General features: G+C 73.1%; 4 protein-coding genes across 6 annotated transcripts; 1 reads left to right on the top strand and 3 right to left on the bottom strand.

The window, feature by feature from the left end:
• Nucleotides 1–121: 121 nt before the first annotated feature.
• Nucleotides 122–2,047, bottom strand: FKBP11 (FKBP prolyl isomerase 11). The gene is made up of 6 exons (XM_040539814.1): nt 1,878–2,047; nt 1,357–1,422; nt 765–852; nt 651–684; nt 455–525; nt 122–360 (listed from the first exon to the last, which is right to left on the bottom strand). The coding sequence occupies exons 1-6, from the start codon at nt 1,989–1,991 to the stop codon at nt 143–145; spliced, it is 591 nt and encodes a 196-aa protein (XP_040395748.1). The 5' UTR covers nt 1,992–2,047; the 3' UTR covers nt 122–142.
• Nucleotides 2,048–3,663: 1,616 nt separating this feature from the next.
• Nucleotides 3,664–7,110, bottom strand: ARF3 (ADP ribosylation factor 3). The gene is made up of 5 exons (XM_040539815.1): nt 6,996–7,110; nt 5,733–5,915; nt 5,464–5,574; nt 5,224–5,348; nt 3,664–4,767 (listed from the first exon to the last, which is right to left on the bottom strand). Exons 2-5 carry the CDS (start codon nt 5,878–5,880, stop codon nt 4,606–4,608), a joined length of 546 nt encoding a protein of 181 aa, XP_040395749.1. The 5' UTR covers nt 5,881–5,915; nt 6,996–7,110; the 3' UTR covers nt 3,664–4,605.
• Nucleotides 7,111–10,237: 3,127 nt separating this feature from the next.
• On the top strand, nt 10,238–12,286 carry WNT1 (Wnt family member 1). The gene is made up of 4 exons (XM_040539776.1): nt 10,238–10,431; nt 10,750–11,003; nt 11,175–11,440; nt 11,692–12,286. The coding sequence occupies exons 1-4, from the start codon at nt 10,331–10,333 to the stop codon at nt 12,178–12,180; spliced, it is 1,110 nt and encodes a 369-aa protein (XP_040395710.1). The 5' UTR covers nt 10,238–10,330; the 3' UTR covers nt 12,181–12,286.
• A 7,447-nt stretch (nt 12,287–19,733) lies between these two features.
• PRKAG1 (protein kinase AMP-activated non-catalytic subunit gamma 1) lies at nt 19,734–23,471 on the bottom strand. Of its 3 annotated transcripts, XM_040539778.1 has the most exons (12): nt 23,395–23,441; nt 23,121–23,181; nt 22,334–22,437; nt 22,111–22,192; nt 21,966–22,024; nt 21,801–21,846; nt 21,627–21,681; nt 21,415–21,541; nt 20,879–21,044; nt 20,726–20,763; nt 20,472–20,618; nt 19,734–20,365 (listed from the first exon to the last, which is right to left on the bottom strand). In XM_040539778.1, exons 1-12 carry the CDS (start codon nt 23,398–23,400, stop codon nt 20,261–20,263), a joined length of 996 nt encoding a protein of 331 aa, XP_040395712.1. In that variant the 5' UTR covers nt 23,401–23,441; the 3' UTR covers nt 19,734–20,260. The 3 variants fall into 3 exon arrangements, with proteins under 3 accessions (XP_040395712.1, XP_040395713.1, XP_040395711.1); XM_040539779.1 differs by lacking the exon at nt 23,121–23,181 and having other exon boundaries at nt 23,395–23,465; XM_040539777.1 differs by lacking the exon at nt 23,121–23,181 and having other exon boundaries at nt 21,415–21,846; nt 23,395–23,471.
• Nucleotides 23,472–24,277: the final 806 nt, after the last annotated feature.

Below are 24,277 nucleotides of genomic sequence, written 5' to 3'. Positions count from 1 at the left end.
CCTCGGCTGGACCACGTCCCAGGGCAGGCGGGGAGCGCCAAGCTGGGGGCGCTGAGCCCCCTCTCTCTGCTCTTATCCCCCCCACAGCCCCCGGAGGCAGACAGAGCAGGCGCAGAGCAGCTGCGGCTACCGAGGGGAGGCTTTATTTCTTTTTGGCTTTGTTCCTCCTCTCCTCCTTCAGCTTCTTCTTGGAGAGCTTGGGGCTGCTGGCCTTGCGGTAGAGGTGGTACCCGATGAGCCCCAGCAGCGCCGGGACCAGCCCGAGGCACAGCAGCGGCAGGACCTCGTTCACCACCTTCTGCCAGTAGCTGGCCCGCGACAGGCCCACCAGCTCCACCTCGAACCGCAGCACCGCGTCGCCTGGAGGGGGGGGCAGCAGCGCCTGAGCGGGGCTGGGGACCGCAGCGAGGGGGGGGGGCGGCTGCTGCGGGATCCCCGCGGGGGCTGCGCTTACCGGGGATGGTCGGCGGGGAGCCCCGCTTGCCGTACGCCAGGTGCGGGGGGATGATGGCTCTCCGCTTCTCCCTGCCCCGGCGAGAAGCCGTCGGCGTGAGCCCGCGGGGCCAGGCCCGCTTCCAAAGCCCGGCGGTGGCACCGCGGCGGAGGGGACAGGGCTGGGGACACCGCCCTCGCCCCGCCACCGGCCTTACCCCACACACATGTCCAGCAGACTCTGCTCCAGGCCTGCGAGGAGAAGGCGGGGGGGGGTGAGCGGGACCCCACACCCCATTTTTATCTCCCCCCCCCCCCAGCCAAACACTCACCGGGGATCACTTGGCGCTTGCCCAGCTCCACCTGCAGCGGGTCGCGGCTCAGCGAGGTGTCGATGATCCGGCCGTCCTCCAGGCTGCCCTGCGGACGCACGGGCACGGGGACGGTCACCGCGGGGGGGTGGCAGCGGGGGCTCTGCCCCGGGGCTGTCCCCACGCGGGTCCCGGCGTTGCTCCGGGGCCGTCCCCGTGCCGGCACCGGCCCTGCCCCGCTGCCACGCCGGTGCTGGCCTGAGCCCCCCAGTGCCACCCCCATGCTACAACCAGGGCTGACCCCAGTGCCGCCCCCATACTGGACCCCGTGCCCCGCAGGGACCCCCCCCCCCACCCAGGGACACCCCCACGCCGGTCCCGGTGCCAGCACCGGGGCTACCCAGGGCAGCCCCCACGTGGCTCCCGGTGCCACCTCGATGCTCCCCCCGTGCTGGTCCCGGTGCCAGCCCCGTTCCCACTCCAAGCCCACCCCGCGGCAGTCCCGGTGCCCATCCCGGTGCCGGTGCCGGAGCCTCCCCGGTGCCGCCCCCCGGCCCGCCCCCCCCCCCCCCCCGCCGGAGCGCAGTGCTGACGTGTTCCTCGCCGCCCGCACCGTGTAGTGGATGTGCACCGTGTCCCCCAGCGCCGACAGCTCCGTGCAGCCCTCGGGGGGCGCCACCTGCAACGGGGCGGGGGGGGTCACGGGGCGGGGGGGCCATGACCCCCCCCCCCCCAAGTCCCCCCCGCGCGGCCCCGGCTCCACCGGACCCCCCCTCCCCTCCCTCCCTCCCCGGGACCCGCTCAGCCCCACGTGCCCCGGGAGCCCCCGGGAGCTCCGCGCAGCCGGGACCCCCCCCCCCCCCCGCCCCGTGCCCACCCGGTGGCGCGGACGCGGCTCCCCGGTGTCCCCGGTCCCCCCCCGGTGCTCCCGTTAACCCCCAAACCCCCGCCCCGTAACCTCCCGTTCTCCCCCCCCCCTCCAACCCCCCCCGCCCGGTGCCCCCGGTCCTTCCCCGTGCCCCCGGTCCCTCCCCGTTCCCCAGCTCCCCCGTGCAACCGGGACCGCCCGGTGTCCCCGGTGCCCACGCGGCCCCGGTTCCCTCCGGTCGGTGCCCGGTTCCCTCCGGTGCTCACGAGCGTCTCCAGGCGCAGCCCCCGGGCTCCGCTTTCGGTTTCGCTCTCGGTGGCGGCGGCGGCGGCGGGGGGCAGGAGCAGGGCGAGCAGCAGCAGCGCGGCGGGGGGCGGCATGGCCGGGGCTGGCGGCGGCGGCGGCGGCGGCGGAGGTACCGGGACCGCCCCGCCCGGCCCCGGGCACTCCCAGGCCCCGCGGGGCGCCGCCTCCCGGCCCCGCGGCCCCGCCCCCGCGGTCGACACCGGGGCTGCCCCGAGCCCGGACCGGGGATGAACCCTCGGGGAGCCCCCGGGACCGGGGGTGCCCGTCGAGTCCCGGGACCGGGGGGGGGGGGCCCGTCGAGGCGGTCCCGCTCCGCTGCGCCTTCCCGGGGCCGCGCAGCCGGCGGTGGGGGGGCAGCCCCGAGCCCCCCGGGGAACGCCTGGGCCTGTCCCCCCCCCGCCCCCCGCCAGCACCAGGGGACACGCGTCCGTCCGCGCTCGGGGGGGGGGGGGCGGCTCCGGTCACCGGGTGGTGGTCGGGGAGGTGCAGTCCCGGTGTCCCGGCGCCGTACGGCCCCGGTGCCAGCAGGCGGCAGCAAAGCCTGGAGAAACCGGCAGACAGCATCTCCCCCCCCCCCCGGTACCCCCCCCCCGGGGGCTCAGCACCCCTCCCGGCACACGAACCATCCCTCCAGCTGCACGCACACGCGGCCCCCCCAGCACCCCCATAGCGCGCACCGGGCGTGTGGGACCCTCCCAAAAAACCCCACCGGTGGTCCTGGGGGAGCCAGGAGGGCAGCCTGGGGCTGAGCTGGCCCCCACCCAAACGTCCTCACGTCCCCGTGCCCGGGGGACACCAGCCCCGGGCAAGGGGCACACGAGCGGGGCAGCTCCGACACAGGGGGATCCCGGTGGGCCCGGTTAGCAAAGGCAGCCCCTCTCGGGGGGGGGGCAACACTAGTATCTGGGGGGGGCCACATGCATGCCCAGGGCAGCCTGGCCCCACCGTCCCATTCTGGTGTCAGCGGCCCCACTGGCAGCGGTGCCGGCGTAGGCCCCGGTGCAGCTCCCGGGCGACGGCATCGGCACGCCGGCCCCGCCGGGGCACCCACATACCAGCCCCGGTTGCCGAGAGGTGGCGAAGCCGGGCTGGCGGCTCGGGGGCCGGGAGCTAATGGGATTAGGGCCGGGGGGTCAGCACGGGGCTGGCCTTCGCCAGACAAAGCCCCCGGCACGGCCGGTGGGAACGCGCCGGTGCTGGCTCCGGGCTGGGGGTGCTGGCTGCCCACGCCCCCACCACGTCCCATCCCACCGGGGACCCCGGCCCTATAGCTCCGGACCCCATGCCGGAGGAGCCCTGGCGTCCAGGGAACCCACACCACAGCTCCGTGCCATCCACACCGGGGTGGTGACAGCCCCCAAACTCAAGGGGACATGGGGACGAGGACAGCGGCGTTGGCAGCAAAGATGACTCTGAGGCGCCCCTGGCCCAAAGCGGGGGGGGGGACACCGGGGGGCGCAGCCCCGCTCGCACCCAGCCCAGCGCTGGCACCGTCCCCACACCCCAACCAGGATTAACGCTAATGGGATTTACCGTTTCATCCCCTATTCCCTTAAAGATGGGCCTGGGAAGGGGGGGATCCCCTCCCCGCCCCCCCACCAGCCCCCCTCGCCCCGCTAAGCTCTTTCTAATTAAAACCAGCCCAGGGCTGTCCATCACCGTCGCCCTCCCCAGGACCAGACGTCCATCCCCCCTTCCCCCCCCCCGTACCATGGGGGCTGCGGAAGAAGAGCTGTGGGGCAGCGCTACGTAAAACATGTTTAATATCCAAGGGGGGGGGGGGGGCAGGGGTCACCCAGCGTCTCAGGCGTGGGGGGGGGGGGGGTGGGGGGAAGGCAAGTACACACGTCCCCGGACGGGGCAGAGCCGCAGCGACACGTCACACCAAGCACAGACCAGGGGTATAAATACAGTGCCGGGGAGGGGGGGCTACAGTACGGGGCCATCCGTCCGTCCGTCCGTCCGTGAGGGGCAGGGACATACAATCGCTATGCTGGCATGGGGTTGGGGTGCAGGCGGCCGGGGGAGAGGGCACAGCCGCAGGGACCGCGAGGGGCCCGGCCGCCCCATTCCCCGCCCCCCCCACACCCCGGGGGTCGCGCCGCGGGGAGGAGACCTGCCTCGAAGTGACATCGGGGGGCTGGGGACGTGTGGGACCCCCGGGGGGGGGGGGGGCACACGGGGCTGGGAGAAGGCCTGGGGGGTGGGGGTGGTCCCAAAGGCCCCCCGAGGCCCCACTGCCCCCACGCCTGCCCTGGGGGCCCCCGCATTTGGTCCACAGGAAGGGGATGGGGGACGGGGGCATGCACGGGGAGGGGGATGGGAACGAGGCGCCCCAGCACGCCCCCGACCCTGCGTGGGCCCCTTCCCCGTCCCCCTCCCCAAGGCTCTGCCCCCGGCCCCGGGGGGGGCCCCCGGCCCCCCAGATACTTTATATATAGATATATTTCCACGCACGCACACACGAGATCCGAGGGGAACCGAGAAGACCCCAGAGAAAGAGGCAAAACCCCACAGCAACCGGTGCCAGAAGAAAGCAAAACCCAACCGGGGCGGGGAGGGGGCGGCCGGGGGCGCGGGGAGGGGGTGGCCCCGGCCGGCCGGGGGGGCCTGGCAGGGCCCCGGGAGGGGCCGGGGGGGCGTGCGGGGGGGGGGCGGGGGGGGGGGCCGGGGCCGGCGGCCGCCCGCTCACTTCTTATTCTTGAGCTGGTTGGCGAGCCAGTCGAGGCCCTCGTAGAGCCCGTCCCCGCTGGTGGCACAGGTGGCCTGGATGTACCAGTTACGGTGGCGCAGGGAGTGCAGCCCCAGCTTGTCCGTGATCTCCGCCGCGTTCATGGCGTTGGGCAGGTCCTAGGGCAGAGACGGGGGGGGGTTGAGGGGGTCACACCCCCCCCCCCCCATGATGCCACGGGGACGGGCACCGGCTGCGTGGCCGCCGATGCCAGCCCCAACGCCACGAGGATGGGCACGATTTCCAGCCAGCTCGCTCAACACCGGTCCTGGTGCTGAGACGCCGGGCACGGATTTGCCACGGGGGGGGGGGCTGTTAAATGGAGACCCCGAGGCCGTGGGGACGGGCACGATCCTGCCACGGGAGCTCACGGCCACCCGCCCTGATACCGAGGGGATGGGCACGGATCCGCTGCAGGGGGGCTGCTAAAAGACCAGCCCCGACGTCTCGGGGACGGGCACGGTCCTGCCACGGGCGCCGTTGGGCACCAGCCCCAACGTCGCAGGGGTGGGCACGGTCCTGCCACGGGGACCCGGACACCGTCCCCGCCACCCCGGGGATGGTCCCAGCCCCACCTGCTTGTTGGCGAAGACGAGGAGCACGGCGTCCCGCAGCTCGTCCTCCGCCAGCATCCGCATCAGCTCCTCCCGCGCCTCGTTCACCCGCTCCCGGTCATTGCTGTCCACCACGAAGATCAGCCCTGGGGGCAAGACGAAGACACCCCAGCGGTGCTGGGAGCGCAGGATGCGGCCGGCCCCGGGACAGCCCCCGCTTTCCGTGCGCCCCCCACGCCCACCGGCCCCGCGGGGACCTACCCTGGGTGTTTTGGAAGTAGTGCCGCCAGAGGGGCCGGATCTTATCCTGCCCACCCACGTCCCACACGGTGAAGCTGATGTTCTTGTACTCCACCGTCTCCACGTTGAACCCTGCGGGGAGCGACAGAGGACGGAAACTCACGGCACGCGCCGACACCGCCGGCCCCGTGGTGGTGGTGGTGGTGGTGGTGGGGGAGATCCCAGCTGGGGGAAACTGAGGCAGCCCCGGCGGGGAGGTGCCCCGGCTCCGCGCCCCCCCCCGTGCCCACCGATGGTGGGGATGGTGGTGACGATCTCGCCCAGCTTCAGCTTGTAGAGGATGGTGGTCTTGCCGGCGGCGTCCAGCCCCACCATCAGGATCCGCATCTCCTTCTTCCCGATCAGGCTCTTCAGCAGGTTCCCGAAGATGTTGCCCATGGTGACGGCGGCGCTGCTGACGGCGAGGCCGAATCCTGCGGGGCACAGGGCGAGCGCTGGGGACAGGGGTGACCCCCCCCCCGGCCCCAAGCCCTGGGGGGGCTGCATTGAGCCCTACATCCCGGGTAGAGGCGGGTTGTGCTGTGGGGCTTAGGGTGGGGGCCAGTGCCAGAGCCCCCCTGGGGCCGTGCAGCCCATTGGGGTTGTCCGTGCGCAGTTTCTTTTTTTTTTTTGGGGGGGGGGGGGGGGGGGGGGGGGGGCTATGCTGGGGGTTTGCCCCCCCCCCCTACAGCAGGGCCAAGCCAGGGCACCCCATGGAGGGAAACTGAGGCACGGGGCTGGCTCCCTGCCCAAATTATGGGGGGGGGGGGTCCCCTACGCCCCCCCCCCACGTGTAGTGCCCAGCCCCACAGCCGCCCCGAAGCAGGCTGGGGGGGCCCAGCCCGCCCCCCCCCCCGCCGGTGGGGCCGCCCCCAGCCCCAGCCCCCCCCTCGCCGCCGCTTCTCCCCACCCCCCGGGGGGGGGGGGGGGCGCCCCGCGCCACCCCTGCACACCCCCGCGCCCCCCCCGCGGCACCGACCCCCGCCCCGCGCCCCCCCCGCCTCCCCCCCAGGCCCTGCCGCCCCCCCGCCGTGTGTGTGTGGGGGTCGCTCCCCCCCCACCTCGCGTTGTGCCCCTCCAACGCACCGCCCCCCGCTCCCCCCCCAGCGCATTCTCCCCCCCCCCCGAACCGCAACGCGGCCCTAAAACGCTGCGCCCCCCCCACCGCATCCCCCCCACCCCCGCGCCGTGCCCCCCCCCCCTCTGCACCTCCCCGAGCGCCCCTCACGCCCCCCCCCCCACACACCGCGCCCCTCCCCGGGCACCGCATCGCCCCCCCCCCACCGCGATGCGCCGCCCCCGCGGCGATGCCCCCCCCAATGCACTTTGCATCCCCCCCCCCTCCGCACTGCGCCCACCGGTGCACGGCGCCCCCCCCCCCCCCGCCTCCTCCATCCTCCTCCTCCTCCTCCTCTTCCTCCCACGCTGCGCCCCGCTGCGGGCAGCGCCCCTCCCTCCCCCCCTCGGGGGGGGGGAGCAGCCCCGCCGCGCCCCCCCCCCGCCGAGCCCCGCACCTGGAGCCGGTGCCGGTGCCGGTGCCGGTGGCGCCCCCGCCCGCAGCTGACTCTGCACCGCTCCCGCCGCCGGAAGCGGAGGCCCGAGCGCGCCGATCTCGCGAGAGCTCCCGGTTCCCCCCCCCCCCGTTTTTTTTTAATCCCCCCCCCCCCAACACCGGCCCGGGGGCGCGGGGGGGGCGCGGGCCGCCGGCCGTTTCCATGGCAGCGGATGCAGCAGCGCGGGGGGGGGGGGGCTTGCATCGATGGGGGGGGGGCACGTCGGGGAGGGGGGGGAGGGGCGCGGGGGGGGCTCCGTCGGGGCGGGGGGGGGCGTCGAGGTGGGGGGGTCTCGGGTGCACGGGAGAGGGGGCCCTGGGGAGTGCACGGGGGTGGGGGGTTGGAGCCGCTCCCCGTGTGGCCGGTGCTGGCGGGGGCGTCCCGGTGCTACCGGGCACCAGTAAAGTCCCGTCCCGGGACCGGACTGGACGGGACGGATGGGACTGGACGGGGCGGGACGGGACCGGACGGAGGGGACGGGACCGAACGGGACGGGACGGGACCGAACGGGACGAGACGGGACGGGACGGGACGGGATGGGCTGGACGGGGTGGGACGGGACGGGACGGGGCGGGACGGGACGGGACCGGACGGAGGGGACAGGACCGAACGGGACGGGACGGGACGGGACGGGACGGGACGGGACCGGACGGAGGGGACAGGACCGAACGGGACGGGACGGGACGGGACGGGACGGGACGGGACGGGCTGGACGGGGTGGGACGGGACGGGACGGGACGGGACGGGACCGAACGGGACGAGACGGGACGGGACGGGACGGGACGGGCTGGACGGGGTGGGACGGGACGGGACGGGACGGGACGGGACCGAACGGGACGGGACGGGACGGGACGGGACGGGACCGGACGCGCAGCTCCTTCCCAGCCCGGGCCCCGGCTCCCCTCCGCCGGGGCAGGTAACGCCGGGACACCGGGAGCACCGGGAGCACCGAGAGCACCGGGAGCCCCGACGGCTGCAGGAGCCGCCCCCCACTGCCGGGTTCCAGAAAACGCCCCGGGAGGGGGCGGGGGTCCCGAGCACCGCCCCCCGGTGCCACCAGCTGGCGGGAGGCAGAGGGGGGAGCCCCGGGAGGGCGGGGGGGTGACGAGCGGGGACATCGGGGGGGGGCCGGGAACGGGGAAAGGGAGAGGACAGAGGGTGCGGGGGGAACCGGGGACAGTACGGGGCCGGGGGGTGCTTGGGGGGAGGGGGGGGGCGCAGTGGGGACCGCCAGAGCAGCCCCCCCCGGTGTAACGGGAATGGGGAGGGGGGGGTCGGGCCCCGCCGTTGGTGGCACGGCCCCGGGCAGGGCCCTCCCGGCCGCGCCCCGGGGCCTCCCCGCGGCCGCTGACCTCAGCCCCCGGGAGCCCCGACGGGGCGGCGGCCCGAGGGCGCGCCCACCGCTTGGCCCGGCCGCCGCCCGACCGGGGGCACCTGCACCGGGGGAGCCGGCGGGACGAGGCAGCGGGGGGAGGGGGGGGGGGGCGTTTGCGCTGCGGGGGGGTCCTCGGTACCCGGAGGGGGACCGGAGATAGGGGGCAGGGGGCGGCGGTGGGAGCGGGTACCGGGAGCTCCCGCAGCGCCGGGGCAGCCCCTCCGGGCCCGGGGAGGGGGATGGAGACGAGGAGGGAGGGAGGGGGCCGGCACCCCCGGCTGGGGTGCAATGGGGGGGGGGGGGGTTCGGGGGGGGGGTCGGGGGGATCCCCGCCCGCGGCCCCAGGCTTTGTCCGGGCTTTAATTGGAAGTGTCAGAGGGGTGCGGGCCGTGACGGGCCGAGCGGGGCTAATCCAGCCCTCCGCATGACTGGTCCGGGGAAACCGCGGCCGGGGGGATTAACCGCCCCCCCCCCCCCCCCGCACCCCCCTTCCACAAAAGGGGCTCCCAGAGCGGCTCAGCGCAGCCCCCCGCTCCGGCCCCGGGGGGATTCGCCACCACCCCCGGGTGGGGGACAGCGGGGACAGCGCCTTGGCCCTGCCAGAGCCACGGAGCGGCACCGCCCGGGCGCCCACGGGCACGGCACGCCGCCCCCCGCGCCCCCCCCCCCCAGCATCCCCTCGCCCCGTGTCCCTCCGTCCCCTGCTCCTTCCTCTGGCCCCCGACGTCCGGGGCCGGGCCGCCCCCACGGGGGGTGCAGACACCCTGGGTGCCCGCGGCCGTGTTCCCGGGGGACGGGGTCGGTGTCCGGGACAGCTCCGGGTACGGACCGGGAGAGGGCTCCACGGACACCGGAGCGGCCCCGGCGCGGTCCCGGCCCCGCGTCCCCCACCTCAAAAATATCGGGGGTCCCGGGCCGGCGTCCTCGGGCTGTCCCGAGCTGTCCCGGGTCTCTGCTCTCCCTGTGTGCCCCGGGCTGACCCGAGCTGCCCAGGGTCTCTGCTGTCCCCACGTGCCCCCGGCCGTCCCGGGCTGTCCGGGGCTGTCCGGGGCTGTCCCGGGTCTCCGCTCTCCTCGGGCGTTCGGAGCTGTCCCGGGAATTCCCGGCACTCCACTCCCCCGTGTGCCCGGGGCTGGCCCAGGAAATCCCGGGCTAAGCCGGGACCCCGCTCCCTCCGTGCGCCGGGAGCTGTCCCGGGTTGTCCCGGGACTCTGCTCCCCCCTTGCGCTCGGAGCTGCCCCGGGCCGGCCCGGGACGCCGTTCCGCGTTCCCCCCGCCGGTGCCGGTGCAGCGGGAGCGCGGAGCCGGGCGGGGGGCGTTCAGGGGCAGCCGGGGGGGCCCGGCCGCGCTGTCGGCACGGGGCCGGGCGGCGGCGGGCCGGGACGCAGCCACCCGCCGGGCTAATCCGGGCCGTGACGGACAGGCCCGGCGCCACCGCTCCGGCCGCCCCATAAGAGGTGCCGCGGCTCCGCCGCTCCCCATTGTTAGGGCGAGGACGCGGGACCGGCCCATGGGGACCCTGCGCGCCGCCCCTATAAGAGGGAAGGGGCTGGAAGATGCTCCCGGGTGCTGAGCGCTGCGCACCCGCCGAGCCGAGCCGAGCCGCGCCGCGCCGCCTCCCCGGGGAGCCGCCGAGCACCGGCACCGGGCACCGGGCACCGCGCACGGGCCGCCCGACGCCGCGCGCCCCGGGCCCCGGGCACCGGCCCCGGTGCCGGTGCCGGTGCCGGTGCCGCCCGGTCGGCGCTGCCCGCGGCCCCCCGCGGCCGCCCTCGGCGGAGCCGCCCGCCCTGCCCGCGCCCCGCGCGTCCGGAAACACGCGTGGATGTAGCGGCCGGGCCGGGGGCTCCGCGGCACCATAAATACCCCGGCGGCCGCTCGCCCGCGCACTCTGCCGGGGCCTCCCGCGGCCGCCGGAGCCATGCGAGCCGCCGCGCTGCTGCTGGCCCTCCGCACGCTCTGGGCGCTGGCGTTTTCCTCCCTCTCCAACACGCTGGCGGTGAACAACAGCGGGCGATGGTGGTGAGTGCCCGCACCGGGACCGGGAAGGGAGCGGGGCTGGCACCGGCACCGGCACCGGCACCGGGCGGCCCCGCCGCTGTCCCGGCTCGCACGCCCCAGGGCTGCGGGAGCGCAGGTGCGCCCGGCTGGGGGGCAGCGCCCGGCTCCGTCGGGGGGTCAGAGCCGCGACCCCCGCGCTGCCCCGGCGGGTGGGAGCGGCGGCACCGAGCCCCCGGTGTGGGGCAGGGAGCGGCGGGGGCTGCCCTCGGAGGAGGTGCCCCGGTGGCGGCGGGGAGCGGGGTGCCGGGAGCCCCGCCGTGAGCCCCGCGTGTGCCGCAGGGGCATCATCAACGTGGCCTCCTCCACCAACCTGCTGACGGACTCCAAGAACGTGCAGCTGGTGCTGGACCCCAGCCTGCAGCTGCTGAGCCGCAAGCAGCGCAAGCTGATCCGCCAGAACCCCGGCATCCTGCACAGCGTCAGCTCCGGCCTCCAGACCGCCATCAAGGAGTGCAAGTGGCAGTTCCGCAACCGCCGCTGGAACTGCCCCACCTCCCAGGGCCCCAACATCTTCGGCAAAATCGTCAACCGGGGTGAGCCTGCGGGGCGGCGGGGGGGCTCCCTGCGTCTCCCTGCGTGGGAGCACCCAACAGGTTCCCTGTGGGTTCGACCGTCTCCCACCCGCCTGCCCCCAGCAGGGCACTGCTGGGGCTGGGGGGCGCATGGGGTCCCCACAGCCCCTGAGGTCCCGCTCCCCTCCGCAGGCTGCCGGGAGACGGCGTTCATCTTCGCCATCACCAGCGCCGGCGTGACGCACTCGGTGGCCCGCTCCTGCTCGGAGGGCTCCATCGAGTCGTGCACCTGCGATTACCGGCGCCGTGGCCCCGGGGGGCCCGACTGGCACTGGGGTGGCTGCAGTGACAACATTGACTTCGGGCGGCTCTTCGGGAGGGAGTTTGTGGACTCCAGCGAGAAGGGCCGCGACCTGCGCTTCCTCATGAACCTGCACAACAACGAGGCCGGGCGCATGGTGAGGGCACCGGGGGACTCGGGCAGTCTTGGGAGGAGTTGGGGCTGGGCATGGCTGTGGAGACCCCCCCAGCTCATCCCCCTGCATAGCTTGGAAACCACCGGAGAGGTGTTTCCCAGCTGGTTTTGGGACATCGCCTGATACTGCGGGGACAGATGCTGCGGGGTCCCTGCGGCTGTGGGAGCACGGTGGTCCCAGGGTTGGGGGGGCGCAGGCTGCTCACGGCACCCTGTGCCCCCCCCTCCCTGCAGACAGTCTTCTCCGAGATGCGCCAGGAGTGCAAGTGCCACGGCATGTCGGGCTCGTGCACCGTGCGCACGTGCTGGATGCGGCTGCCCACCTTCCGCGCCGTGGGCGACGTCCTCAAGGACCGCTTCGACGGCGCCTCGCGGGTCATCTACGGCAACAAGGGCAGCAACCGGGCCTCGCGGGTGGAGCTGCACCACCTGGAGCCCGAGAACCCGGCGCACAAGCCGCCCTCGCCCCATGACCTCGTCTACTTCGAGAAGTCGCCCAACTTCTGCACCTACAGCGGCAAGATGGGGACGGCGGGCACGGCCGGGCGCTTCTGCAACAGCTCCTCGCCGGGGCTGGACGGGTGCGAGCTGCTGTGCTGCGGGCGCGGGTACCGCACGCGGACCCAGCGCGTCACCGAGCGCTGCAACTGCACCTTCCACTGGTGCTGCCACGTCAGCTGCCTGAACTGCACCAACACCCAGGTGCTGCACGAGTGCCTGTGAGCCCCCGCGCCGCCCCGGAGGGGGTCTGCGCCGCCCCCCATGACGGGTGCCCGCTTGGATGGAAGGCGCCCACGGGCGGGCGTGTGGCTGCGCCCCGGGACACCCCCCCCCCCCCCCCTCCCCCCCAGAGCAGAGCGGCCGCAGCCAACCTGGGTGTTCAGCGCCGTGCGTGGTCACGGCTGCCCCCGGCCCCTGCTGGCTCCGCGGGGTTTCCTTCTCGCTGTAAATAAAATATTTATTGTGGACGGTTTGATGTCGGGGCTCCCCACTCGCCCTGTGCTTCGCTGGCCCCAGGCCCTGTTTTTTATAATTACAGATAATAATAATTAATAATAATAATAATAATGCTTTGTTACAGGTGTCACTGATAGCCTCTAGAGAAGAATAAAGGATATATTTTTATCAGTCCTGCCCCATTTTCTTTCAGGGGATCCAGGGTGGGAGGGGAGCAGCTGTTTGAGGAGCAATGTCCCCCAAACCACCCCGCTGGCCAGCCTGGCCCTGCTGCCCTCTTCTACCCCATCCACTCACACCCCCCCCCCCCCCCCATCCTCCACCACCCTGTCCACCGGCCCCTCTGCCTGTCCGTCCGTCTGTCCCACGTTCCCCTTCCTTCTGCCCTCCCTGAGTGTTGGAGAGGGAGGGACACCCTCCCCTTTTCTTTCTCCCACCGTGCCCCGTCTCCATCCCGGCTGTCCCTGCCGTGGCCGTGGCGCCCATCCCCACGGCCGTGGCGCCCATCACCATGGCACCTGGGCTGCAGCATCCCCGGCGCTGGAATTTGCCGGGCCGCCGGGGCTGGTGCCGCCGGGGCCGGGCGGCGGGAGCGGCCACGGGAGGTACAAGACGGCAGACAGGGAATGAGCATCGTCCATCACCGCTCCTGGCCAGGGCTGACGGCTCCCCTCGGCTCCGGGGGAGGAGGGGGGCCGGGGAGGGCACGGAGGTTACTGGGGCTGGGACCGTGGGGGCCGGCACCGGCCACCGGCCCCACACGCAGTCCCACAGCCCTGCGTGGGGCTTGGCTGCAGCTGGAGTGGGAAAAGAGGTGGCAAAGGTGGGGCGCAGCTCCGTGGCTGGCAGGTACCGAGGGGCATGGGTACCCTGCTGGGACAGACATCCTGTGGGGTGTGCGTCCCTCTGGGATGGGGTCCAGTGGGGTGGGCATCCCCCTGGGACAGGCTTCCCCCCCCCAGAACAGGCATCTGACCGGGGGGAAAATCCCCTTGGGATCAGTTTTCCCCAGGGATAAGCATCCCATGGGGGTGGGCATACCCTCAGGATGAGTGTCCACCAGGAAGAGCACGCCCCAGGACGGGTTTCCCACTGGGACAGGTGCCCCCCCAGGACGGGTATCCCCCCGGGACACGTCTCCCCTTGGCTTGGGCACCTCCCAACCACACAGGACCCCGTACCCGTTGGGACCGTAACCCCGCGCTACCCAACAGGGCAGGGCGAAGTGCTGGGCTGCAAACCCTGTCCCCAATTAATTCCGGCATCGGGGAAACCGCAGGGCCCCGGCAAAATCCAGCCCCTGGGGAGGGGGGCTGGGACCTGGCCCTGCTTGGGGACCCCCGGCCCTGCCAGTGCCAGCCCCCGGGAGGGTTCCCGCAGCCCCGGCTGCCCGGGGGCTGAAGCCGGGAACCTCGCGGGGCCCCGGGGAGTGCGCATCAAAGGCTGTGGGCTGACGCCGCGGCCAGAAATATCCCCCAGGGCCGATAGTGGAAAAGTTGATGTTTAGACCGAAGGGAGGCGGGGGGGAAAAAACCCCAGGGGCCCCACTGTCCGTGCCAAGGTAAAAACACTGCCTGGCGTGGTAAAATAAAATAAAGAAATGCGAGAAAAAAAGGACTGGAAAGGAACACAGCCCGAAATAACCCTCCGAGCATCTCCCGCCTGCCGGGAGTTATCTGCCTGCTAAATTCTGCACACGCACAGGGCATGAAAATAGCCTGTTTTCCTGTGGTAGCGAGTCAGGAATATAGATAATGACATTCTTATAAGTCACCTCTGTTACTCAGCTTTTCCTGCGCGCCGGTGACCGCCGGGCACCTTGGGCAGCCGCGACCCCCAGGCAGGCAGGGGCACCCCGGGCGCGGGGCGGGCGCCCGGCTGCAGGGCGCAGACCTCCCCGGCTTGAACAAATACACCCGGGTGCTGGAAATAGCTCCCGTCGCAGCGCCGGGGCCGGCGCGGGGAAAGGGCGGCCCCGCCTCGGGCTGCCCGTCACATCTGGGAAGCCGGGCAACATCTGGGTGGCAGCCGCAAGCCGGGCCTGCCGCTGGCAGGGGCCCGCGGGGACGGGGTGAAGCAGGCGTAAGGGTGTGCCCAGAGGTGCAGGACAGAGGGACAGGGACGGAACCGAGAGGTGCAGGACAGAGGGATGGGGCTGTGCCGGAAGGTGAAGGACGGAGGGAGAGGACAGTGGTCAGATGCGCAGGACACAGAAGGACGGGGACAGTCCCAACAGATGTAGGACAGAGGGACAGGGCTGTGCCCAGAGTTACGGGACAGAGGACAGTGGCCAGAGGTGCAGGACAGGACAAGGACAGCCCCAAGAGATGCAGGACAGAGGGACAGAGCCATGCCCAGAGGTTCAGGACAGAGGGACAGCTCACTGCCCGGTGGCACTGCCCGCTGCGGGAACATCCCCGTCCCCATCCCATGAGCCTGTGGCAGCCCCGCAGCCCCGTCCCGGCTCCCCCTCGCCCCGGGTGCTCGCGCCCGCGCCCCGCCAGCACCCGGCTTGTCCGGCCGCCCCCCCCCCCCCCATCCGCTGCATTCCTCCGGCGCGGGGCCAGCGCGCCCAGCAACCGTGGCAGGGCTGGCCTCTAATCCCCGGGCATGCCAGCCCCGGGGGGACCGTCGCCGTCACCCACTCCCCGATAGGTGACCAATGCCCGAGACGAACAATTAGGGACAAAGCCGGAGCCGCCGGGGGCTAACGCCGGCCTTCACGGGTGCCTTGTGCGGCATTCGGCGAGTTTAATGAATTGTCCATCACTCCTTTCAGCTCCGCTCGCCCGGGCTGGATTAATCTGAGAAGCCGCAGTGGGGTAGGAGCCGCTAAGCCTGTATTTATTACTCTTCCATTGTAACTAATTGAGGTAATTATCTGTGACTCCAACCCCGCGCAACAATGCCGCATTCACCGCACCCCCCCCCTCCCGCCAGCTCCTCCGCACGGCCTGGGAGAGCCGGCACCGTGGCCACCGCACACCGGGGACAGGGCTGGCACCGTGGCCACCGTGCACCAGGGACAGGGCTGGCACCGTGGCCACTGTGCACTGGGGAGGACAGGGCTGGCACCACGGCCACCACATACTGGGGACAGGGCTGGCACCGTGGCCACCATGCACTAGGGACAGGGCTGGCACCGTGGCCACCACACATTGGGGTCACTGCTGGGACCTTACGGCCGCTGCATGCCAGGGACACGGCTGGCACCGTGGGCCCATGTGGGCACATCTGTCTGGGGCACAGCCAACACCACACGTGGCCAACGGCACGGCCAGCACCGCGCACACGCGCAGGCCACCGCTCTGCAGGGCCACAGCCAGCACGTGTGTGTCGTGGCACAGCCACCGCGTGGCCACGTGCGCCCCAGCATGACCGGCACCGCAGGCACACGGCAGTCACGCGTGGGTCATGGCAGGGCCAGCACCACCCGGGGGGGGGTCACAGCTGCCTGGGGACATCGCTGGGACCAGCGCACGCGTGGGACACGGCTCCCTGGGGGTCACTCATGCGTGGTCACGTCTGTCCCCGGGGGTCCTGGCTGGGGTGGCACCGCCACGGCGATGCCAAGGGCAGGGTCCCGCCGGTCCCCTCGCATCATCCCCTGCACTTGGGCCGGGACCCCCGGTGCCCCCCCATTTGTCCCCCCCTGGTCCCGCCTGTCACTGGCTGCGATGCGACATCTGCCGGCGGCGGGGGGACGGCGCGCGGGGCCTGGGGGGGGCCCGAAGCAGCGGCTCCTTTCCTCGGGGGGGGGGCGGGAAGGGTCCGGGCAGTGGCGTGCACGGGAAGGGCCGTGGGACACGGGGGGGGTCGCGGGCACAGCCGAGATGGGCCGTGCCAAGGGGTACCAGGCCTGGCCGGGCTGTACAGGCTGTGCCGAGCTGTGCCAGGCTGTGCCGAGCTATGCCAGGCTGTGTTTAGCTGTGCCAGGCTGCGCCAGGCTGTGCCAGGCTGTGCCAGGCTGCGCCGAGCTGTGCCAGGCTGTGCCAAGCCGTGCCAAGATGTGCCAGGCTGTGCCAGGCTGCGCCGAGCTGTGCCAGGCTGTGCCAGGCTGCTGAGCTGTGCCAGCCGTGCCAAGCCGTGCCAGCCGTGCCTGGTTGTGCCAAGCGACGCCAGGCTGTCGCCAAGCTTTGTTAAGCCAAATCGTGCCATCCTGAGCCATGCCGAGCCGTGCTGGGACGTGTGCGGGACCCCCCCCCCCCCAGCCATGCTGGCCACCTCGGGGCCCTGTGCCAGTGCGGGGGTGACGTGGCCTGGGACAGCCCCGTGAGCAGCGCCCCCCCCCGACCCCCCCGGGCGCCTGGGTCCCCCGCAGTGGCGGCTGCCCCGCGCCGTGACCTCCGGGCCGGTGTCACCAGGATAATGACAGGGTCGCGCAGGGGGGCGGAGGAGGAGCCGGTTTTTAAATAACGTGCAAATTGGACACGTTATTTGTGCGGTTTCCTCTGGCCACGGGGATCCTCCCCCCCCCCGCAGCGTGACTAAGAGGTGGCGGCCGTCCTGGGGGGGGAACGGTCCCCCCCCCGGTGACTCACCCGGGGTCCCCCCCCGGCCCTGACGTCAGTCCCGCGGCCACGGGCCAGCCCGAGGGCCGCCCCGGCACAGGCACCTACTCATTACGGGGGACCCGGGGAGGAGGGGGCCGGGGGGGCCGTGACGCTTCGAGAGGCTGCGGGGGGTCCCCCGGTGCTGGGGGGCCACGGGGGGGATCCCAGGTCCTCGCTAGGGAAGGGGACACAGAGCCGCGTGTGCAGGGAAGGGTGGGGGGGACACCTGAGGAGGGCACGTTTGGGGCCAGGTGTGTGTCCCCCCCCAGTTTGGGACCGTTTTGGGGGCTAGATCCCCCCACTTTGGGACCGAGCCCCCCCCCGATCCCCATGCACGCAAGGGGCGGAGGCACAGCGGCGGGATCCCACAGCCTTTATTGGGGTCAGCGCCACCCCCAGCCCTCCAGAACCGTGCCCAAGCCCCGCCCCCAGAGGGACCACACCCCTCCAGACCACGCCCCCACCCCGACACACCCTCCCAAGCTCCGCCCCCAGTGAACCACGCCCTTTCAGGCCCCACCCCTCAGGCCCGGGTGGGGCTGGCAGCTCCCGGGGGGGCTCCGGTGCTCTCCAGGCTGCTGCTGCTGCTGCTGTAGGCGAGGGCGTCGCGGCACGGCCACCGCCGGCTCCCCCCGGACCCCCCCTCGGCCTCCGAGTCGGAGTCGGGCGCCGTGTGCCGCCGGATGCGGGACACGGCCTCCCGCAGCGCCTGGGCGTACAGCGCCGGCCGCCGCGGGGTGGGGCGCCCCCGAGGCCCCCCGCCTGGCCCCGGGCTCTGCTTGGGGCCCCGGGGGCTGCACGGCGGCTGGCGGGGGGGCGAGGGTGCTGCTGGAGGGGTGTGGGTCTTGGGGGGAGCAGGGGGACTGCCCGGGGGGGCGGCGGGCCCAGGGCTCCCCCCGGAGTACCGGACCTGCTGCCGCTGCGGGGGGGGCACGTACTGGGCCCGGACCACCACGCGGGTGGCATCGATGAGGACGTGCCCCCCCGGCCCCCGCCGTCCTCCGCTGCGCCCCGGGACCCGCTCCCGGCTAGCTGCCGCACGGGGCAACGTCTGGCTGTGCCGGGGGGGTCCCACTCCTCCAGGGGGGGTCTGCAGCCCACGGGGCCGCCGGGACCCGACCTCGGTGGCTGCCCGGGGCAGCGTGTGGCTCCAGCCCCCCAGCGCAGCCCCACGGCCCCTTGGTGCCGGGGGGGGGCTGCGCGGCCCCCAGGGGCTGCTGTGTGGCCGGGGCTGAAGGGTGCGGTGGGGTGCGTCGTAGGCCGGGGGCGAGATGTAGGGGGGCGGCCCCCCCCGGCGCACATGGGCCGCCTGCATCCGCCGCATGTGGGTCTCGTAGCTGGGGGGGCCCAGCTTGCCCCCCGGCACCGGGTTGCGGGGGGGGGGCCGGTGGGTGCCGGCCCCGGGGGGAGCTGCACCCTGACCCCTCGGGGGTACAGCGGGCTGGGGGGGCCCGAGGCCGGGTCTCGTGGCCTGGGGGGGGCCGGTAGGTGAAGTCCTGTGGCGGGCAGGGGGTGGCGGCGGGGCAACCGCGGGGCACGGGGGGCCAAGGGGGGGCCAGCTCCGCCACCAAGCGCTTCTCCAGGTACCTGCAAGACAGAGAGGGGCGTGAAGGGCGCCCCGCACAGGGGCTGGGGGCACGGGACGGAGCCCACCCCCCAAACCCCGCCGGCCCTACTCACGCGTACTCCCCGGCGAAGCTCCGGTAGGTCCAGGGGGACGCGGGCCGGCACCCCGCGGCCATGCCGGCGGCCGGGCTGCAACACGAGACCGTGTTGATCTCCACCAGCAGCAGCTTGGTCCGCTCGCAGATCCGCAGGCGCCCCGCGCCCCGTTCCGGGCCGCCCAGCATGGCCCGGGGTACCGGAGGCTGCCGGTGCTGGGGGGCCAGGGGGGGCCCGGCGCTGCCGGTTCGGTGGAGCCTCGGCGGAGCCACGCGCCTGCCCGCACAGGCGCAGCCACCGCCGCACGTGCACCCCCCGGGACCCCCGAGCCACCCGGTGGCACCGCCAGGCCGGGGGGATGAGGGGCACGGCCCCGCCACGCTGCGGGGGCCCCGGTGTCGCCGGCTGTCCCAGGGGGGTGCCAAACGTGTCCCCCACCCACCCCCCCCCGGGATCCCTTCCCCCCCTGCGACAACGCGAGGCGATTGCCGGGTTTGGCACCGAGCGCTGCAGCCCACGCGGGCTCGGAGCGGAGCTTAGCAACCCTCCGGCGGCGGCATGGCAACGGCACCGGCACCGGCACCAGCCCCCGGTACGGCACTCGGCTCCCCTGGCCCCCCCCCCGGCCCCCGCCGCGGCCCTCACCTCGTAGCGCTGCGCCGGACCCCGCGCCGGACCCCGGAGCTGGCGGCGGCAGGGGCTGCGCTCGGCCTCCCCCCCGGCCGGGAATGTGCCGCGCTCAGCATGGCCAAGCCTCGCACCTCCCCCGGGCAGCACCGACGGCAGACCCTGGCGTTGGGGTGGCCGGTGACCCCCCCCCACGCCTTGCGGGGTCCGCCGGGGGTCCCAGCCCCCTGCAGGACTCCGCTGCCTTTCCTCAGTCCCGGCTCCCCCCTTGCTCAGCGCCGGGAGGGTCACCGCAGCCTGCCCGGTCCCCGTCCCGTCCCCGATCCCGGCCTTTTAGAAAAGCCACGGGCGGAACAAACAGGGATTTAGGGTCTGGGTGAGCTCAGCAGATTCCCCCGAGCCCAGGGAGGGGCTGAACCCCCTTCCCCGGGGCACCCCCCCCCCCGGTGACCCCGCAGAGCCCGCAGCAAGGCCGGGTTGGTGCCAGGTCGGTGTTTATTTGCGGGTTCCCCCCGCACACGAGGCTGTGGCAGGTGAAGACGCAGCAGTGAGGGGCCCGGGGACAGCCCTGGGCCGGACGGAGCCGAGTGGGGACAATTAAAACAGAACAATTAAAACAGAACGGGACAAATCCCCGCGGGGGGGTGACGAGGGTCCGGGAGCCGCTCGCGGAACAGCCCCAGCCCGCAGGCAGCTGATCCCGGCCTGGCTCCACGCAGCCCTTTCCCAGCCGGGCTCGGTGCCCCGTGGGGAGCACCCCCGGGGGGGCTGGGGGCTGACCGAGCACCGCCCCCCCGGCACGGCCAACGTGGGCTCAGGGCGCACGGCGAGGCTCCGGGGGGGAGCCAGGGGCTCTCCCTGCCCGGGGAGCCCCATGTTGGTTGTTATTGCCGGATGCTGCTGGTGAGTGGGGACCCCCCCAGCCTTCCCCAAAAGCCTGGGGGGGGGCAGGAGAGGAGGGCAGGGGCACCGAGACAGGCTGAGTCCCCCCCCCCGCCACCACGTCAGGGCTTGGAGCCCTCTGGGAGAACCAGGGCTTGCAGGATGTCTGAGAGAGAGATGATGCCCTTGACCACGTCGCTCTCGTCCACCACCACCAGCCGGTGCACCTGGGGGGGACACGGAGGGGCTGAGGTTGGCGCGGGGACCCCCGGGCCCCACCTGCCCCAAGCTAGTGCCTGGGGGGGGGAGGAGGGGGGGGGGGGAAGGGGTTACCTCGGCCTCCACCAAGCGGTTGATGATGGTTTCCAGCGTCTCGTGCTTGTAACACTTGAGGACGCCCTCGAAGTAGTGGGAGCGGTGCTGCAGCGCCCGCGTCACCGTCACGTCCAGGTTGTTGTACGTCTTCTCGGCCGCCAGGTTCTGGGGCAGGGAGAGGAGCTGGGGATGCAGCCGGGCCCCGCACGGCCCCCCCCCCACCTCAAGCCCAGCCTCTCCCCAGCTTTTCTTCCCCCCCCCCCAGTACTCACGATAACGTCGAACTTGGAGTAGATGTCCACCACCCGCCCTAGGAGGCAGAGAAGGAGGCCGTGAGAGGCGCGCTCGGGGCTGGCCCCGTGGGCCGGTGCAGACCCCAAGGCGACGTTTCGGGACAGCCGGCGCGTGCCGTGCCCCGTCCTCACCCGAATCATCGACGACCGGCAGGGCGGACACGCGGTGCTGAACGAAGATGCCCAGCGCCACGTAGATGGGGGTGCTGGTCCGCACCACGGCGATGTTGTCGTAGGTGCCGATCCGCAGCTCCTCCAGCGTCTTGGCCATGAACTCGGGCTTGGGGACCTCCGCTATCTGCAGGGGGGACGGGGAGGGGGGACAGTGCTGACGCTGGCTCGGCCCGGCGCGCCCCAGGCCCCGCGGTGCTGCCGGCTCCGGCTGCCCCGGCTCGCGGGGGGGCCTGGGTTGCGGTCCTAGGAGCGAAAGCAGAGAGCGCTGGGTGCGGAGCGCGGCCCCCGGGCGGACATGTCGCAGCGTTGGCGCTAGCAGGGGCGGCGGGGTGCCCGTGGCAGCCCAGGGAGTACCTCTGGTACCTCTGGTACCTGCCGCAGGGCACCGGAGCTGCACCCACCTCGGCCTCCCGGAGCCTGCGGTACCCGGCGCAGCCGGCGCCCGGCTCTACGCCGCCGCCGCCGCCACCGTGCGGGGCGAGGCTGGGACTTACGAAGAGTTTGAGGAACTTGAGGATGCGCTTGTGGGTGAGGATGTAGAGCGTGTTCCCCGAGTCGGGGTCGATGACGGGCAGGCGGTGGATCTTGTTGCGGATCAGGGAGGAGACGGCGTCGAAGAGGCTGCGGGGGCAGGAGGAGGACGGGGAAGTGGCTTCGCGCCCGGGGCCGCCGCGAGCTGAGCCCCCTCCCCGCCGCAGGGGGGTACCTGGCGTTGGGGGAGATGCAGACCAGCGGCTTGAAGGAGTCCTGCAGGTAGACTTCTGGGGGGAGAGGAGGTGCTGAGGGGGCCAGCGGCGCCCTGGGACGCAGAGCCACGGGGTTTGGGGTGCCCCAGGCAGGTCCGGGGGTGGGGAAGGCAGCCGGGGGCAGCCCCCCTCACCTCTCCACGTCTCTATCTTGTGCTCCTCCAGCTCGTAAATCTGCACCTGGGCCCCGGCAGAAAACCCAGGGTTAACCCCGACCCCGCGGGCACGCGTGGGGCTGGCAGGAGCCCGACCCCGGGTCCCCGGGGAGCTGCGGGGACGGAGCCCCGCGTCGTCCCTACCATGGGCGACTTGTAGTAGCGGTGCAGGATGTTGATGAAGTCGGTGATGGTCAGCATGCCTGGGGGGCAGGCAGGGTGAGCGGGGCCCCGCTGGCCCCCACCCACCCCCCCGCTGCCCCGTGAGGCCCCCGTCCCGCTCGCTCACCCACAAAACTCTGCTTCTTGCTGTCCCACAGCGGGGCAGCCCGCACGCCGTTGGTGACCAGCGCGAAGAAAGCCTTCTTCACCTGCCGTGGGAGCGTCACGGGGGGGGACGGGGCACCCTCAGGCAGCCCAGTCCCCCTGCTCCGGCTCGTAAAACCTTAACGGGGGACAGAGAAAGAACCCCAAACCCATCGGCCGACCCCAAACCTCCCCCCACGGCTCACCTGCAGGGAAGTGTCGAAGACGACGAGCTTGGAGCTGGTGGGGATGAGGTCGTAGCAGCGGTGGGACTTCATGAAGGCGGTGTAGGCGCCGCGGCGAGGCTCCCCTGGGGACCGGCGGCGTGAGGCGCGTGCCGGCAGCAAGGAGACGCCCCGAAACGCAAGGCGCCCCGAAGCACGAGACGCCCCAAAACACAAGGCACCCCAAAACATAGGACGCCCCAACAGAAGGACACCCCAAAACACGAGAAACCCCAACACCAGGCCACCACAACGCCGGGACACCCCAACACGTGAGAAAACCCAATAACAGGACAGCCCAAAACGTGAGACACCCCTAAAACAAGACACCCCAAAACGTGAGAAAACCCCTACACCAGTACACCCCAAAACATGAGACACCCCAGCACTGGAACACCCCAACACCGGGACACCCCAACAAGAGGACACCCCAAAACATGAGAAACCCCGACAAGAGGACAGCCCAACACCAGGACACCCCAAGACGAGGACACCCCAAGACACGAGAAAACCCGATCACAGGACACCCCAAAACATGAGAAAACCCCAACACCGGGACACCCCAACCAGGACACCCCAAAACACGAGGCTCCCCAAAACACAGGACGCCCCAACACATGAGACGCCCCAACACCGGGACACCCCAACAAGAGGACACCCCAACACCGGGACCCCCCCAAACCCTAGGAACCCCGGACCTCCCCCCCCCGCCCCCCGGGACCCCCTCCCCGAGCCCAGCACAAGGCCCCGGGGCCAGCCGCGGCGTCACCTTCCAGCCCCGGGGGGCTCTGCTCCGCCGGGCTCCCCGCGGCCGGGCCGGGGCCGGGATCCTGAGGACCGACAAGGGCCGGGCCGGGCCGGGCCGGGCCGGGCGCGGCCCCGCTCCCGTTACCGCCGCTCCCGTTACCGGGCCCCCGCCCCCCCGCCCGGGTCCCGCCAGCCTCCCCCGGTGCCCGCCAGCCCCTCCCCGGTGCCAGCAGCCCCCCCCGCCCCGCCCCGCCCCGCCGCTCCCGGTCCCGGTCCGACCCCGGTGCCGCCCCCACCTCCATGGCCCCCGCTCGGTCCCGTCCCGTCCCGCTGCCCCACTTCCGCCCGGTTCTCGGCGGCGTCTTCCGCCAGCACTGCCCACGTGACCGGAAGCGCGCCCTGCCCGCGCGGCGACCTTTCCCCCTCCCGCCGGGTCACCGAGAGGGGGGGGCGGAACCGGGGGGGGGGGGGGGCTCGGGGGGAGAACCGGGGGCCCCCCCCGGTCACAGCAGGGCCCGGGCCGGCCTCTCACGCGCTTTATTTAAGACAAGAGCCAGGGGGTGTCGTAGAAACGGGGTTCCCCCTCCCCGCCTCCCCCCCCCCCCAAATCGGGTGGGTTTGGTCGTTTTTATTTTTATTTTATTATTTTTTTTTTAATAATTTTTAATTATTATTATTTTTTTTTATACCTTAAAACCTTTTGCAGCTTTTGACGAGTTGCGGAAGCAGCTTTCAAGAGCGCCCCGGCCCTGCCTGGCCCCCCCCCGCACCGGCCACGGCCCCCCCCCCCCCCCCCCCCCGGTAAAGGGAGGCCGCCCCAGCCCCCCCCCCGGTACCGGGAGGGGCCCCCCCGGACCCCCCCCCTCGCCGCGTGTTTGTGCGTTAAAAGATCCCGGCTCCCCCCGAGCCGTGCGGCCCCCCCGTGCCCCACCGGGGGCCAGGAGGAGGGGGGGGGGGGCCACAGCCAGAGACCCCCCCCGGGGTGCTGGGGGGGGGGGGGCACGACGAGGGACCCCCCCGGGGCGCCAGGGCCGGGGGCCGCTGCGTAATGCCCACTCGCTGCTCCGCTCCCCGAGGCCGCCCTTGCCTGGGGGGGGGCTCCCAGCCCCCCCTTCGGAGCTGGGGGGGGGTTTCCAAATGCCGTGGCCCCCCCCCGCCCCCGTGCGCCCCTGCAACCCC

This window comes from Cygnus olor, chromosome 29, assembly GCF_009769625.2.
Source record: "Cygnus olor isolate bCygOlo1 chromosome 29, bCygOlo1.pri.v2, whole genome shotgun sequence".
Taxonomy (NCBI): Eukaryota; Metazoa; Chordata; class Aves; order Anseriformes; family Anatidae; genus Cygnus; species Cygnus olor.
Note: the sequence above shows the minus strand (reverse complement) of the source record. Positions and strands in the feature narration are given on the sequence as shown.